The sequence below is a fragment of the Saccopteryx leptura genome, chromosome 4, assembly GCF_036850995.1.
Source record: "Saccopteryx leptura isolate mSacLep1 chromosome 4, mSacLep1_pri_phased_curated, whole genome shotgun sequence".
In the NCBI taxonomy this organism is placed as follows: domain Eukaryota; kingdom Metazoa; phylum Chordata; class Mammalia; order Chiroptera; family Emballonuridae; genus Saccopteryx; species Saccopteryx leptura.
This window is the reverse complement of record NC_089506.1, coordinates 17238695-17256802: the sequence shown is the minus strand read 5'-3', so window position 1 is coordinate 17256802 and position 18108 is coordinate 17238695. Positions and strand designations below refer to the sequence as shown.

General features: G+C 35.8%; 1 protein-coding gene across 5 annotated transcripts in view; it reads left to right on the top strand.

Moving 5' to 3' along the window:
* The window catches only part of PCM1 (pericentriolar material 1), a 98658-nt gene that overhangs the window by 54190 nt on the left and 26360 nt on the right, over positions 1-18108 (top strand). For all 5 annotated transcript variants that reach the window (XM_066380224.1, XM_066380220.1, XM_066380222.1 and 2 more), the window contains 4 exons: positions 7936-8100; positions 10640-10696; positions 13393-13565; positions 13869-14000. In XM_066380224.1, coding sequence (XP_066236321.1) covers positions 7936-8100; positions 10640-10696; positions 13393-13565; positions 13869-14000 — 527 coding nt within the window. The remainder of the gene's footprint in view (positions 1-7935; positions 8101-10639; positions 10697-13392; positions 13566-13868; positions 14001-18108) is intronic.

Here is an 18108-nt window from a genome sequence, read left to right as displayed (position 1 = left end):
TCAAAATTTATCAAATAGAGTTTAATGTAGATAATATTGCATTTGTTCTTTTATTTTCTTTTTAGAGCCTCTTATATTTCTTATATATTCTGTTAATATGAACTCAGAATTCTTTTTTTAGCCAGAGAGAGAGAAAGAGAAAGGAGATGAGAAGCATCAACTTGTAGTTGCAGCACTTTAGTTGTTCATTGATTGCTTCTCATATGTGCCTTGACCGGGGTGGAGGGGGCTAAGAGGAGGCTCCAACAGAGCCAGTGATCCCTTGCTCAAGCCATCTACCTTTGGGCTTAAGTCCGCAGCCATGGGATCATTTCGATCATCCCAAGTTTAAGCCAGTGACCCCATACTCAAGTTGGTGAGACTGCACTCAAGTCAGCAACCTCAGGGTTTCGAACCTGGGACCTCAGCGTCCCAGGTCAGCTCTGTATCCACTGCACCACCACTGGTCAGGCTCTGAAACTCAGGTTTCTTTCCAGCTCTTGGAGGTTACTAAAACATAGCTAAAGCCCAAGTTGTACATTCTCTTTTAATATTACACCTTGTCCTACGTTCAACATTTTAGTCATGACTTCTAGTTAGGTTCTTGATTGATTCATTTTAAGAAATATGGGCCTCTAACTACATTGTAATCTTTGAATATCATATAGATGAAACTGCTTTTAAAATAAGTTTGATTTTAGCCTTCCTTAACCTTAATAAGGTATAACATTAATATATTTTATTGAATCTTGCAATTGAATATCATATCAAAGTTCTCTTTATAGTGTTAACTACATGCCACTTTAAAATTTTTTCTGTGATTTTTAAATAATTTAATGAAGCCTAGTACTAGGTTAAAAATAGTTTTACTAGCTAAAAACCTGGAATACTAGCTAAAAGATGCTCTTACAAGTTTACAAAGGATACTTTTTGGCTGTGTCTTTGAATGGTTGTGTGGGTTCAAGGAGATAGTATTTTGGTGCTTAAGAACAAAGCATTCTAGACTTAAAATAAGAAAAGTTTGAAAAAATCACTGCACACTGCTAACTCCCTCTTTTGGAAGCTCATAATACATGTAGTACGGCAGGGGTCCCCAAACTTTTTACACAGGGGGCCAGTTTACTGTCCCTCAGACCGTTGGAGGGCCGGACTATAAAAAAAAAACTATGAACAAATCCCCATGCACACTGCACATATCTTATTTTAAAGTAAAAAAACAAAATGGGAACAAATACAATATTTAAAATAAATAACAAGTAAATTTAAATCAACAAACTGACCAGTATTTCAATAGGAACTATGGTCCTGCTTTTGGCTAATGAGATGGTCAATGTCCAGATCCATATTTGTCACTGCTAGCCCCAACAAGTGATAGGACGCTCTTCCGGAGCCGTGACGCATACGTCCCACGTCACCGGAAGTAGTACTGTATGTGAGCAACACCATACTTTACTCCTCTCACAGACCACCAATGAAAGAGGTGCCCCTTCCGGAAGTGTGGCAGGCCGGATAAATGGTCTCAGGGGGCCACATGTGGCCCGCGGGCCGTAGTTTAGGGAACCCTGTAGTACGGGATACTAAAGGTCCTGAGAAATCCTGTAGTAAGAATTCCACTTGTAAACTTTGGCAGCATTCATTTTCACCATTTTTGGGTAATGGAACTCTTGAAAAATCTGATGGAAACTGTAGATGTTCAAAAGAATATGTGTACATTTTTTTCCTTTCAGTACTTCATGAATCCTTCAAGTCTGTGGCTTCTACCCCATGTGAAGAATGTAACTTGATGGTTAAACAGACAAATTTGACAAGAGTCACATTTTTTCAGCATACACATTGTTATCCTTAAAGTAATTTTCTAGTTATATGTGTTTGGCAGGAGCTAATTTATTTAGGACAATAGTTAGTGATTTGAAACTATTCAAATGAATGAAAATACAACTACTGTGCTTTCTCCAAGATAACTCTTGGTGCCACCAGAGAACATTCACGTAGATAATGACTATTTTGAGAGGCTCTTTGGGGAACTCACTGAACTTTTTTATTCCCTAATATTTTTCCTTCTCCCCAATGCTTTCTGTCATGTGAATAAATGAAGGAAAAAGTCACATTTTTTATCCCAGACTTTTCTCATTCATTTAGTTAATTGGAATATGTTACAGCAGTGCTTTCTAAATTTTAATGTTTCATAGAAATTTTTGTGGGAATTTTGTTTCAGGGCAGATTCTTTCTCAGTCGGTCTGGAGAGGGGCCCGTGTTTCTGATGAGCCCCCATGTATTGCCAGCATTGGTCTGTGGACTGCACTTTGAAAGGCAGGGTCCTGGAGGACCCTTACTCCCTTATGGCCATGTTTGCCTAGCCCTAGAAATACTGGTGTATTTGAAATCCCTGTATCCTGAGGAGTTATGCTTTTATATAAGCAATTCAGTTTTTTTACCTCAAGGCAAAGATTAAGATTCTAATTTATGTGCTCTCTTTTCTTATATTTAAGTATAAAAATACCTGCCAAAAACATGCATTCTCATTTGATCAACAGACATTGAAGACCTGTCTGTAAGGCATGCACATGCAAATTAAAGACAATTGCAGAACCAAACTCATGTGTAGCAAAATCAGATGAGTTAGCTAAATCCTTGGTGTTCAAAATGTGAACCATTGCCAGGCAGCGTTGACATCATCTAGGGCTTATCAGAAGTGCAGCCTCTTGGTCCCGCCCACCTGATACCAACTGAATGAGTATGAATTGTTTTTCAGTGTGCGTTTTAGCAAGATGTAGATGCGATATGAATAGATGCAGTACAGTCTGAGAGTCACTGTGCTAGACCACTAATTGATGTTGCTTTTCTTTTGATGGTATAGGAATAGCCACGATTTCTTAGGAAAAAATGTTTACTTGTTACAAAGGAAGTGGTAAGGGAGGTGAAATGGATGGAAAGAAGAATGAAAAGCGTTCCAAATTATACAGAAGTATGGAGTCAGGACAAAGCTGCAGGGATGGATGGGAGGGGTTGGGAAGATAGATAGATGACAAAGACCAGGGTAGTGGGACTTGGTGCTGTCTTGAGGCTATAGTATGGACAGTTGTACTGGCCCAGATTTCCCAGACCAAACTCTGGGTGTTTTTTGAACGTGTTGGTAGTTTTTCAGCAGTGGCATGCTAAATCTTCATTTAACTTTGTTTCTCGTGATAGCTGTGCATTTTAATCTTTAGAAAGTTTATATGTGAAGATTCATGTTATTGTATATGAAGTTAGATTTTAAAAATTACACGGAAATCATTTTTAAGAAGCGTCAGTTCACATTCAGACTTTGTGAGTTGAACATGCCTTCTTACCCTCCTGGATGTCTCAGTCATCAAATGTATAATTTCGTTACCAGACCCATAATTTAGCTACAGTCTACAAGGCCCTTTTCCTCTTTTGATATTATTGGAGAGAGTAGGAGCATATATCCTACATCTTCCTCATTCTTTCCTTGGAAAATTGGCTAGAGCGGCTGATGTAATGTCTTCTGTGTTCTGCCCGTCCCTGAATCTTTTCATGTTCTCCCTTCTCCCCTTCCCGTGATTCACTGGTGAAAACTGAGCTGAACAGATGCTTAGGCACAGCAAGGCCTGAGAGTATATTTCTTACATAAATAGAGAGAAAGAGTGGGGGAAGGTGCCAGCTTCCCGGGTCCCTTCTCCACACACCATGAGGGTAACCCTGAACTGAAGGGCCAGATGACAAGTATCACATCCGTGAGGGCGGACACCTGTTGCTAAAGAGCAGTGATGTGCTGCAGCTGAGCCACTGGATCAGGGGTCCCCAAACTGCGGGCCGCATGCGGCCCCCTGAGGCCATTTATCCAGCCTTATCCAGCCCCCGCTGCACTTCTGGAAGGGGCACCTCTTTCATTGGTGGTCAGTGAGAGGAGCATAGTTCCCATTGAAATACTGGTCAGTTTGTTGATTTAAATTTTCTTGTTCTTTATTTTAAATATTGCATTTGTTCCTGTTTTATTTTTTTACTTTAAAATAAGATACCTGCAGTGTGCATAGGGATTTGTTCATAGTTTTTTTTATAGTCTAGCCTTCCAATGGTCTGAGGGACAGTGAACTGGTCCCGTGTAAAAAGTTTGGGGACCCCTGCGCTGGATAGAATGGAGCTGAGCCCATGGCATGAGACCGAAACATCTCATGTCATCAGAACCAGGGAGGAGATGAAGAACTCCCATGACAGCTTTCCAGGGGAAAGGGGAAAGGAATGAAAACTATCACATAGCAGGTTCTCACATGCCTCTCATGGTCACCTGTTCCATGTGCCAACAGGATGATCATAAGACCTTCTGCCAAGGCTCGGGTTCAACTTCAGTTCAGTACTTGCCTATGTGGCTTACATGGATACGTGTAGGGTTCCCAGGGTGCCATGGCTAAGCTGTTAGCATCCAACTAGAGGTATTGCTTATTCTAACTATGTTAGCCACTCATGCTGAGAGCGACAGAATGGGTGTTAAGGAAGGACTGATGAAGTAGGGTAGGGGATAACACTTGTACGATAATGAATGTCATGAAAATGGTTGCTCTGGCTGGCTTCGCCAGTGTTCCTGTGAATTATTTTTAATTTCCATTATATCTCCTCTTCTCCCTGGAAGATTACTATTAAAGTGTCCAAGAGAGAAATAATTCAATGACACACTTAATAGCTTACCTTGGGACTCATAGAAGAAAACCAGTTTTCTTTTTTTTTTTAATCTTATTATAGCATTTTAATTATTGCATGCTGCTTCTCAACAGTTTCAGCTGTTTTTGAGGGTTTGTCTTTGAAGTGACAATGAGGGCTCCCCAAAGAGAATTTTGTGTTTGCCACATGATATATATTTAAATTTTGATTAGAACTCAGCACTTTTCACATTATTCAGTAACAGTAATCAGAAGCATAATTTCACTTATGTAAAAGTTCTTTTTAGAATAACATACTTCAAATATTTTTTTCAGAGCTTTGTTGGCTGTTAAATAAGTGAACAGTAGTACTGCCAATCATATAATTTTAGATATTACTTTTGGCATTCATACCCTTTATTGCTGGACCTGTTTTATATGAGGGTCAAAATAATCAAGAGAACTTTTTTCCTATACATTTTGAGCAGAATGAACGAGTGTGGCTAGACTTGAGTCAGAGAGCCCAGTGAAGAAACCGGGAACCTAAATATGTAATGAGGAAATGCTAACTGGGAAAATGGCCTCAAATAGAAAGGGAAGCTGTCACAGAAGAAGATGACAGTGTACAGGCAGCGTGTGATCAGCAGAGCGGCTGCTGTGGTCTGGAGGACCTAGTGCAGGTGGAGGTTCTGCTGGCCCTTTCAGAGTGTCTGCGCAAAGATCACAGCCTGTGGTTCTTGGAGTTGAGGAGATTCACGCACCTCTTTCTTTTCTTGGCACCTCCCTCCCTTCCAGGAGTAGCAGTCTTTTGCCACTTCAAGGCAGTAATGGTCAAGGGTGTCATTGAACATGTATGTGGCATCCTCCCTACACTGAACCTTGGAGAGCATTTGTCTTTGCAGCTAAGGAGACTGAAGAGTAGAGAGGCTTCCTCTTACTGTCTCAATGGGAGACGGACAACTTGCTAGCCAGAAAGTTGCTTTCCCATAGAAGTGAGACTTTTGCAGGCTCTCTCAGTGTGACATCATTAGAGCTACCCAGCAGTCAGGTCCAGCCTTGGCGGTGAGTCAGAGTCGTGATGGGCATGCTAAGTATAACTATGCACATAACAGGGAGCAGCAGCCAGAGAAGATGGTAGTAGACCACAAACAGGTAAACCTAGTAAAAACAGAATTATTGAGGAAATGCACACTTAAATAAAATAATAAAAACACTTGAGATTGAATTATACTATAAATTTTTTAGAACTAGAAAAAAATGAGTCTTTTGGAAATATAGCCGAATAAACCCAAAACACCAATTTGAAAGAAGATGTGTACCCCTGCTTTCACCATAGCATTATTTACAGTAGCTAAGCTCTGTAAGCAGACCAAGTGTCTATCAGTAGATAAGTGGATAAAAATGTTGTACATATACACAATGGAATAAAACTCAGCCATAAAAAAGTGAAATCTTTTTGCAACATTATGGATGGACCTGGAGTTTATTATGCTAAGTGAAATGTCAGAGAAAAACAAATACCATATGATCTCACTTATATGTGGAATTTAAAGAACAAAATAAACAACAAAAATACACTCAGTACAGAGAACAGACTGATGGTTGCAGGGTAGTGGAGAGACTGGGTGAGAAAAGTAAAGGGATTAAGAAGTACGGACTAGTAGGTATGGACGAGTCACAGAGATGTAAATTATAGCATACGGAATATAGTCAATAATATAACGAGTCAGATGGGTGCTTGAAATTACAGAAGGATTCTGTAAATTACATGATTGCCTAATCAATGAATATGATGCATATCTGAAACTAATACAGAATAATATTGAATGTAAACTAATTACAAAAGAAAAATAAAGGACAGAAGTCATAACATCCTATTAGCAGATGAAGTAAAATTTGAAGTCATTCCTAGTGAAAATTCTAAGTGAAGTAGTATACCTGAAACTAGTACCCCCAAAAAAGTAAAAATAAAATGCACCAGGCAGGCACTTATTTAAATACAATGAAGGCTCTAAGTTAATGCCAGTCACATTATTATAAATGAATATAGTTCAAAGATCTTTATTAAAATTAGGAATTAGACAGGGATTCTCTTCTCTGCCATCATTATTATTTAGTATTGTTAGGAAAGCAATATAAAAAATAATTGGAATAAATATTCAAAATGGAGGAAAACAAATTTTATATATTTTCTGTTAGTCCAAGAGATACTGGAAAATGGCTACTCAAGTTAAAATAAACTAGGAAAGTGGTTATAAAATAACAATATTTTTCTCTATGATAATAATACACTGTAGAATTAGAAGTGAGAGGAAATACTATTCTCAAATTAGTAATGAAAACTGGGGAAATAAAGTTCTTAGGAATAAATTTGACAGGGAAAGTCCTAGTTCTGTAAAAAATTATGAAATGTTTTTAAGTAACAAAACAAGAATGAACAAATATAACAACACAACCAGGCTGAGAATGCATAAAAATATTAAATATTCTCTTCAAATTAATAAATACTTTTAATGTGGTTTCATTTTGAATGCCATGGATTATTTTTTAAATTAAGGGGCAAAATATCTTACAGCTTTACTGGAAGGACAAATGTCCAAGAAAAACTAGCGAGGACTGGTCTTACCAGATGTTAAAATCCCCTCTAAGGCTTCTGTGGCATGGGAATCGATAAGTTCAACAGAATCCCCAGAAGGAAAATCCAGCAAATGTGGAGATTTAACATATTGATCAGGCTTGCATTTTATTTCAGTGGGGAAAAGGGTTCTATCATTGTGGAACAAAATAAAGTTGAATTCCTACCTTGAGTCATATACCAAAATAAATGTAGGAGAAAAAAAGAAACTTGGGAAATTTAATAGAATAATGTTATGACCTATGGGGGGGCAAGACTTTTTAAACTATGTCACACTACATCAAAGGTATAGTAAGAAGGCAGACATATTTGACTTTTTAATGCCCATTACTCTTCTATTGGCACATTATATAAAGATTGGAAGTGATTTTTGTTGTTGTTGAGTTTCCTAATAATGCAAAATTGTTTACTTAGCGTCTAGTAGAAAATTTGGGTCTGCCATATATTTTGAGTTGGGATATACTCATTAACATAGATATCAAAGGACAATGAATGATAAAATTTATTACTGTTGTCCCATGCTTCTAAAGATAATTGCACAGATATTTTCAAGACATTGTTTCATATTCTGTTTATACTAGGTCTTCACAGCATGCTACACTGAGTTACCTGTACTGTTGCACAGTTTCCCTTCTAGTTTGAGTTAGTTACAACAGATAACTGTTGTCACTTTTTTTACTCAAGGGTATGAAAGTGCCAGTATGTCTAGCACATGTGAACCTTGCAAAAATCGGAACAGACATTCAGCCCAGACTGAAGAGCCTGTTCAAGCAAAAGTATTCAGCAGAGGGAATCATGAGCAGCTGGAAAAAATCATAAAATGTAATAAGTCTTCAGAAATATCTTCAGGTATGTTCTTTTTTGTTTGCTTTAATGTAAGGACTTTTTCATCTTAGATTTGAAAAGCTGTATTTAAGAAGTTTTAAAATTGGTCTGTTAAAATTTTGTATCATCTGCAAGGTTTTATGTAGAGATCAGAGTATACTTTTTTTATATCAAGAAATGTAAACTAGAACTTTTTTATTGTTATGATGCTCTTTTGATGCATTTTGTTAAAATCCTGAACAAAAAAGTATAGTTAGCATTAATTTGGAACTCCTGATGTGAAATTCTGCATTACTTATCTGAATAAATGTCATTGTCCTGCTTCAAACCTTTGACTTTCACCATTGCTGCAGGAGAAAGTCCAGATACCTTAATGTAACATATCTGGCCAGCAGAAATGTGGTTCCTTCTTGCCTCTCCAGACTAATTTCTTATCACCTTCTGCCTTGAACTTGACTCTTAGTGTGGTACAGAACTGAGAATTTCCCATAGGTCATGCCATGTTACTGAACAGTTGTCTTTTCTGTCCTTAGTCCTTTTTACTCTTTGTGAGCCCTATTCTCTGCTAGACTTCTTAATAAAATCTTAGTTCTATAACTGAAATAGCATCCAAATACAGCCTGGGGTAGTTTTTTGCTTTTGTTGTAGCCTGTGTAAACCTCTATAATTGCTTGTTTAAGTGTTTGTATTGCTTTTTGAGTCCCTTGGCAACAGATAGTACTTTTTTTATTTGTATGTTAAACATTAGTATGATACCTGACACATAATAGTCACTCAGTATTTATTGACTGTATGGAGTCATATATATTTGCCATAGTTTTAGTTTAAATAAGTAGCAATACTTTCATAATATATAACGAATAAGTACATCTCAAAGAAATATGGAGAGGGAGTTAGTCAAGAATAGACTTTCATCATGCCCTGGCCAGTTTGCTCAGTAGTAAAGCGTTGGCCTAGCATGTGGATGTCCTGGGTTTGATTCCTGGTCAGGGCACGCAGGAGAGGCAACCATCTGCTTCTCCACCCCTCTTCACTCTCCCACAGCCATGGCTCAAATGAGCGAGCTGGCCCTGGCTGCTGAGGGTGGCTCCATGGCCTTACCTCAGGCGCTAAAATAGCTTGGTTGTCAAGCAATGGAGTAGCAGCCCCAGATGGGCAGAGCATCAGTCCTAGATGGGGGTTGCTGGGTGGATCCCAGTCGGGGTGCATGCAGAAGTGTGTCTCTTTGCCTCCCTTCCTTTCACTAAAATAATAAAATAAAGAATAAACTCTCACTTTTTAGTTGTCAATAAGTCCATTGGTGAAATGATAATAGCAGCTACCATTTATATTATGCTTCTTCATTGCTTACAGATTAAACAAATATATCATCTGAGCTTCATATTCCTGTGCATTGGTTTTATTTCTATTTGTACATGAGGATGCATGGTCAGAGAGGGTACCTGAATTTTTGAACACTCAACACTCAAAAGGACCAGTAATATAAACTGGTACAATTTTTCCTCAAGAAGTCATGCCCTTAACACAGAATTCTGCCATAGGCATCCATCCTAAGGAAACGAAAGTGAAAAAAATATTGAGGTTTAGTGTTGTTTGAACGGTGTGTTGTTTAAACAAAAATCTGAATATAAGAAGACAGGAAGAAAATGCATCAAAATGTTAATAGTGGTTTTATCATCTTTAAACTTCAATATTTTCTAAAACCTTTATAGCACGTATTTATTACTTTTGTAAGCACAAAAGAAACCACTTTTTCTTATTTTGAAGCACCTTCCTCAAGATCATATTGCTTGAAAATGGTAGAGCTGAAGTTTCAATCCTGTTCTATTAAATCTAGGATCTTTTTGGCAAAAATATCAATTCTATTCTCCTGACCCTGAAATTTTACCAGAATTTTATAATTTTCATCTTTTTCTGCTATCTTTATTAAATAGTGATATATTAAAAGAGTAAACATTTGGGTGAAGGTTAGGGAAAGGCACTAAATTTAAAGGAGGTCAGTTACATAAATGATAGCTGGTCGTAGCACTTCAGACCTTATTACTGTCACTTGGAAAAATACAGTGATTGCGTTTTGATGAATTGAAAGTGTTTGAATAGTGTAAATATACCTTTATATGTATTTACAGACTTTCTAAAAAGACTTATTTTCAGTGTTAACTATCACCCTAAAAAATTTTATAGCATGTAATAGTTTGCTACATGATTATTAGAAAGTAACATATATGACTGCTAGTATTAAATTATACAGTCCTCATCTTCCTCAGGAAATGTGGAGGGTCACCTTGATGCGTATGCTTCTAATATTGAATGGTAGAAGTTTATTATGATCAGCATCAGTCACATTAATGTAAGTTTATAGCAAAGCTTTTAATAATTCCTCTGATGATATTCTTTTTAAATAGAGCCTAAACCATACCTTGTGATAACATTTCAGTTCAGTCAAACAATATTAAAGAAATTTACTTACTTAATTTTTTTATTCACTTATTCATATTATAGACCCTATCATTACTATTCATACACATTTTCTGTTCATCCTTATGTCTGCCCTTTCCTGCAGCACATGCTAGGAGAATACTACAGCAGTCTAACAGAAATGCATGCAATGAAGCACCAGGTAACAATATGTTTAGTTTTACTGTCCACTTTGTGTTGATTTGTTTTCGTTGATCCTAAAAATCCTTAGTTTTATTGCTCTTGATTTTTTTTTCTTTTTAGATTTAGCTTAGTGCATATATGTTATTTGGCTCGTAAAGGTCAAAACTCATACTCATAAAGTTCCAGAGCCTTTCATTTGTAAATCTTGGTAAAATTGGCTTTTTTGTTTTTATTTTCTGTGTGTGTAATGTACCGAATACATTCATAAGGTTAACAGGAACCGTTTTATAATTTCATCTTTTAGTGAAGTTAATTTACTTGATATTTGTTAAATGCTTAGGAGCATTAGTAACTTTTGGAAACAGCTATTTTTATTTCCACCTCTGATTTGCAGTGTTAAGTATTGTGTATGACCTCTGTTGTAGTTGCTTATTTTTCATTACCCATCAACATTTATAGAAAATAAATCATTAAACAGAAACAATTATGACATGCAAAGGCCATGTTAAATAAATATCATGGAAAATTAAAGATTCCCAAAGTGCTGATTTTGTCTTAAACTATGTATTTTCTTCTAGTATGGTTCTGTGAAAAGCAGAGTTGTGAGTATTCTTAATGCTGCCTGTGCTGCAGCCGAATGAAGCTTAAAAGCCCAGTATGAGTTCTCGAGGAATGAGTCTAAGGGAGAAAAGCAGGGGCCTTGCGCAGGCAAAGCTACATATATCTTGGCACTTCCTAAAGAAAAGAACTGTGAAACTAGAGAGGATAGAAGCAAGGTGGAATCAGAGAAACCTGTTTGAGATCAAGGGTTTTTCTAGCCTAAACTAATGCATTTTAGTTCAGGATGCGGAAAAGGCAAAAACTTTCCACCATTTTCGCAGGCAGGAGGGATGAAGCATGTGTTTGACATAATTCAGTTATTTGGAAATAATTTAATCTTTAATGATACATAATTTAGAGTGATAATTTTATCACAGAGGGATGAAATATGCTTATTCTATCTTTGAAGTAATAAACATTTTTAAGTTAAATAACTGTGTCAAATTATAGCAGCATATGTATTGAAAGTTTGCATATTAAATTATACCTTTTTACCTGGATTTTTCCTGTAAGTAGAGATTTCCTATGGAGAGTTTTTGTTCCTGCATATAATATTATTTTTGTAGTAATATATTACATTTGGACATTTTAAAATACTAAGAGAATTTTATTTTATTTTTTGAGAGAGAGGAGGATAGAAAGGGAGAGAGATGAGAAGCATCAATTCATAGTTGTGGCACCTTAGTTGTTCATGCATTGCTTTCTCATATGTGCCTTGACCTGGGGGTGGGGGGCTCTAGCTGAGCCAGGGACCCCTTGCTCGAGCCAGCAACCTTGGGCTTCAAACCAGCGACCTTTGGGCTCATGACAGTGACCATGGGGTCATGTCTATGCTCTCACGCTCCAGCCAGCAGTCCTGCTCTCAAGCTGATGAGCCTGCACTCAAGTCAGTGACCTCAGGTTCTCGAACCTGGGTCCTCAGCATCCCAATCCAACACTCGATCCACTGCACCACTTCCTGGTCAGGCTAAGAGAACTTTAGTAATCATTTCATTTTATATTCCTAAATGTCTGAGGCAAGATAGGAAGTTTCCTACTTATTTTTCTTCTTATTTTTGCTTGTGGAAACTGAAACCTGAAAATGTTAACTAACTTAGAAAATTATTGGAAAGCTTTTTTTAAATTAAACCCAATTTACTTTGCATTTTCTTATTCCTCTCTTGCAAAAAGTGAATTAAATTAACACAGAAATAATACTTTTGCATATTTTGCATATTTACTTGAAAACACAATATATCAAAACAAAGTTTCATATTTTCTTTGTTGGAAATGTATTGCTAATTTTTTGAATTTGAATATTTAACTCTAGTTCTATTGCTCTATAATGTTTACACAATTTGATAGTTAGAAGAGCCACTTGAAGATTTTTTTTTCCATAGGGAAATCAAAATGGGGACAGTTCCTAATTTGTATTCTTAAAAATAGAGGTATGACTATATCATTAAGGGTGAAAATTCTGTTATCAACAAATACATATAGCAGAATTGTTGCTAAATAATAGTCTGATACCTAGGTTCTGGAAAACCGAAAATTTCCATTGCCTGCTCCAATTTATATTGAGTATGTTAGTATGTCAGTATATCATACTATGAAACAATTGGGTTGTTAATGATATAGTTAAAAATCCAGTTTTTTATCACTATTATATCATAGTTGAAATTTGAGAATTTGTATATAACTAGGTAAAGCTTAAAGTAATGACTCTTATTGGTAGCATTTAGTTTATTCTCTGTATTAAACAAATTTCCTTCTTTTAACAAGTTCATATTTGCAAAAAAAGTAAATCAAGTGCTGAAAGATTTCTCTGATTATTCCTATGAAGTGTATAACATTTTCCATATATATTTCTTTAGAGACATAATTGTGGTCCAAGTAACACAATGTAATGTTATTCATACATTTAAATGCCTTTTTAATATACAGTATATATCTTGACTTTATGATTATTTTTATTTGGTAATTTTAAGATGCTTTTTCTACTTTAATAGTCCTGAAATAGAATTAAGGATATTCTGATTTTTAAGTAATTTAAGGCTGAGCGTAATGATATGTTAGTAGAAATTGTCAGGAATGTGTATTGTCAATATTAACTTGCTGATATTTTCTATCTTCCAGAAACTGGGAGTGATTTTTCCATGTTTGAAGCTCTGCGGGATACTATTTATTCTGAAGTAGCTACCTTAATTTCTCAAAATGAATCTCGTCCACATTTTCTTATTGAACTGTTCCATGAACTTCAGCTACTTAATACAGACTACTTAAGACAGAGGGCTTTATATGCATTGCAGGTACCTGGTACTTAACGTTCTTTTTCCTACCCTCTCTGGTTGCTCCCTTAGACTGAGTGCGTTCTTGTAACTTATGTCTTTTGATCTGTTTTTTATTTGCCTTCTTGCCCTTCGTTTAAAGCTTCTTGCATAATTTAAGTGGCAGGAAAAGTCTTTTTCTGAGCAATTCTTTAGTATTTTATCTTCAGTATTATTTCTGTGTTATAGTTAACCTTAACCTATGAGTTAATATGTATTGAATTTGCTCTAGCTGGTTCTGCTCTTATATATGTTCCCACATAAATGTCTTATTTCCTTATTTAGGACATAGTATCCACACATATATCTGAGAACCATGAAAAAGAAGGGGAAAATATAAAGGTGCTGAATTCTGGTACTTGGATAGCATCAAACTCAGAACTTACTCCCAGTGAGAGTCTTGCTACTACTGATGATGTAAGCGGATAATGATTAATAAACTGTATATTTATAATTTCAGTATACATTAAACAGAAGTTAAATAGGTTGTTATAAATTGTGTGTATCCCTAATATACTTGGTTTTCAACTTTTTAAAAACTTTTTAAATACTCTTAAATTCATTCTTAAATACTCTTCACATTTAATTTGATGTGAAGTCAAAAAATCAAAATACATTATGTATAAATGATCAATTATAAGGTCTAAAATAGACCTTCATTGTATTTGTACCTTCATTGCCCATCATTGGAGCTGTCTCACAACAGACATTTAGTAAAATTTGTTGTGTTTGTTCAAGACAGTCAGTAAACCAGACAGCAACCAGATCATTGTCAAAACCCTTGACTAAATAAATATAACATAAATTGGGGCTTTGGGCTAGAGAAAAGAAATTTATTCAGGACAAAATGTAATTTAATGTATTAAAATTGATGAAAATTTTAAATGAAGTAGAAAGGAAATTGAAAATTAGTGAGGAAAATGGTAGATTTTAAATAAACTGTATCCTCCAAATGGTACCTTCCTAGCATCCAGGTCCTGTGGTGCTGGGAAGGTGCTATTCAATGACAAAGGCAAACTACTGGGATACTGAGGAGATAAGGTGCTAGGTATTTGGAAATCACCTGTGTAAAGGTTCAGACCCTGATTCTATTGTAAAAGATTATATCTGGTGTTGGGATAGCAAATACATTCTTTTTTATGCTGTCTCCAGCACCATATCCATAGATAAAAGTACCATCATTGATTTGTAAGTATCGTCTATAGGTAGAGAGTTGAAAGCATACTAATGTATTTCTGCCCATTGTCGGTGTGTTATTTAACATTATAGCATTTTTTTCTGCAAAGTAGTGCTTTCTCAAAAGATGGTCTTGTCTTCTTCACATGCAGGTTTTTTTTTACAACTGTTGAGGATTTTTTTCTGAATTTTTGCTCTTTAACTTATACTCGTGTTTGAAATAATACTTTGCCAAGTCGTTGTTTTCTGCTGAAAACCTTTCTCCACCAGGCTTCAACTCCCATACTACTGTGAATGTAAACCTGTGTCTGAGAACTGCATGGTTGTCATTGATTTTACAATGACAAATACAAGTCAGTGTGAGGACTGCTACTTGGATTAGTCATTATTATGACTAATTGAAAATTCTGTATTCCTTTTTATGGGAATTGAAAAGTTGGCTCAGCTGTATACATAAATATTGGAGGTACTAAGTTACATTGAAGTATACTAGGCATTACAATAACTTACTGTGATCATGAAGTGTTCATATAAATTTTCTTTAGTAATTTGATATCCTTAACTCCAGTGCCTCCCTTTTTATTTAAATTTTATAGGTAGCATTACTTCCAATTATTTAAAAAGATTAAAGCATATTGATCTATACCCCTGGTTGGCAAACAGCGGCTTGCGAACCACATGTGGTTCTTTGACCCCTTGAGTGTGGTTCTTCCACAAAATACCACGTACAGGCGCTATCTCGATAAGGACGGTACCTACCTATATAGTTTGAGTTTACAAAATTTGGCTCTCAAAAGAAATTTCAGTCATGTACTGTTGATATTTGGCTCTGTTGACTAATGAGTTTGCTGACCACTGGTCTATACCATCAATAGCAGATTTTGAAAATTGAGCTATAATTTATGATAATATTAACCTGCCATGGTTTTAAATTTAACATTTAAAGGTACTATACTGCTTAATAAGTAGGTGCTTTAGTCAACTTGTGCTGGTAAACAAAATACTGTAGATCAGATGGTTTAAACAACAGATATTTAATTTTCACAGTTCTGGAGGGTAGGAAGTTCAAGGTCTTAGTGCCAGCAGATTGGGCTCTTGTTGAGAGCCTTCTTCTTGGTCTGCAGGTGGCCACCTTCTTTCTGTGTCCTTACATGACAGGGAGAGGAAACTCTAGTATTGCTTTCTCTTTTTCTAAGGGCACTATGGCATCATGGGGGTTCCCTTCATAACCTCATTTAAGCCTAATTACCTCCCAAAGGCCCCACCTCCTCATGCTATCATATTGGAGGTTAGTGCTTCAGCATATGAATTTTGAGGCTTAGGGGTTCACAAAGATTCAGTCCATAATTGTAGGGAGTTGGCATAAATAACTATACTTAGTATTAGTTTTAAAGAACTAAATCAGTTCTTTAATTTTTCTCATAAAACAAGTTCAACATTAATGTCAACATCTTCCCTTTATTAATACCACTTAATTAATAGCAGCATCGCAACATCCAGTGTTCATCCCCATTGATCTATAGCAGTGCTGTCCAGTAGAACATCCTACAGTATGGAAATGATTTATGTCTGCATTGTTGAACACAGTAACCATTGGACACACATGCTGTTGAGTGCTTGGAATGTGACTAATAGGATTGAGGGACTAAATTTCAATGTTATTTAATATAAATAGCTACATGGTTAGCGTAAAGAGTTTCATTCTCCATGTTTCTAGGGCAAGGTCCTTTGATCTTCACTTATTCTGCCCAATAAAATTAGAAGTAAAAGTAGACATCTGGATATCAGACATCATGGAGGAGAAGGAGGAATTCAGGGTTAGGCCAGGGAAGAAACACTTTGCGTCTTCTAACTGGGTGCCACCAATGGCAAAAGCACATGCCCTGGCAGGTCTTGCTTGATGGAGCAGCAGAATGGTTTCATTTCTTACAAAGTGTATGCTGATACCTGAACTTTCTTTCATCAGGGACAAAACTTGCACTTAGTAATTTAAGAGAAAAATTGGAAAGGTCAATAGCTAGGAGAAAGAACACAATAGTGAAATGAGTTTCAGTCAGAATACAAGTGAGACTCACCCCCCAGGAACACTATAGACAAAAGTTAATTTGAAGTTACTTGAAGTTCTGAAAAAGCTAAAACTATAAAACTTCTAAAATAAGGAAATCTTCATGATTTTGACAGAAGCAAAGATTTCTTAGCACAGAAAGCACTAACTATAAAAAATGGTTAAATTCTGTTTTTTAAGTTACAATTAAAACATAATCTCAGTATATATATCTGAAAAATGACTACATAAATGACAAATCCAGGCTATTAATATAAAGAAACTTTTACAAGTCAATTGTAAGACAATCAATTCAGTAAAAAATGGGCAAGAGATTTGAACAGGCACTTCATGAAGGAAGCTATATAAATAGCCAGTGTGCAAATTGAAACCACACCCACTAGAAAAGCTGAAATTGAAGTTTGACAATAAGAAGTGTTGGTGTAAATGTGGAGTAATTGGAACTCGTACTGCTGGTGGGATTGCAAAATTGTTAACCACTTTGTAAAGCAGTTTGGCCGTTTCTTATGAAGTTCATCATAAATTTGGCATGTGACCCAGCTATTTCTCTTCTCGGAATTCTTCCAAGAGAAATGAAAATATACATTCAAAAATATTCTTTTGCACTAATGTTCATAGTATCTTTAGTCATAGTAGCCTCAAACTGAAACATCAACATACACATAAATGGATAAACTGTGGTATGTCCATACATACAGTGAGATACAGTTCAGTAATGAAAATAACTTCTGAACACACAACAACATGGATTAATTTCAGAAACAAATGAACTTCTGAACACAAAACAACATGGATTAACTTCAGAAACATACTGAGCAAAAGAAGCCAGGCACTACACAGTGCGTACTGAATGGTTCCATTTATATGAAGTTCTAGAGCCAACAAAGCTAATCTGTGGGAAAATAAATTTTAAGAAAGAGAAACCACCCTAATCTGTGGGGGTAGAAATCATGTGAGTTGAGTGTAGTGGAGGTTGACTGCAGGGGTGCAAAGGAACTTGGGACTGATGGAAATGGTCTCTATATTTAGAGAAGGGGTTATATGGGTGCATATATTTTTCAAAACTCATCAAACTGTATGCTTAATGGGTGTATTGTTTATAAATTATATTTCAATAAAAGTGAAATATATTTAAAGAATATGAATGATGCTGTCATGTTTTTGTTCTGATGTGAAAACTATATATATATATATATCAGAGTGGATTTGATATGGTTATGGTTATGAGATGGGAGAAATTCCCTGAGGGTATATAGTAGTAATTTGCAACATTAACTTTTCCAA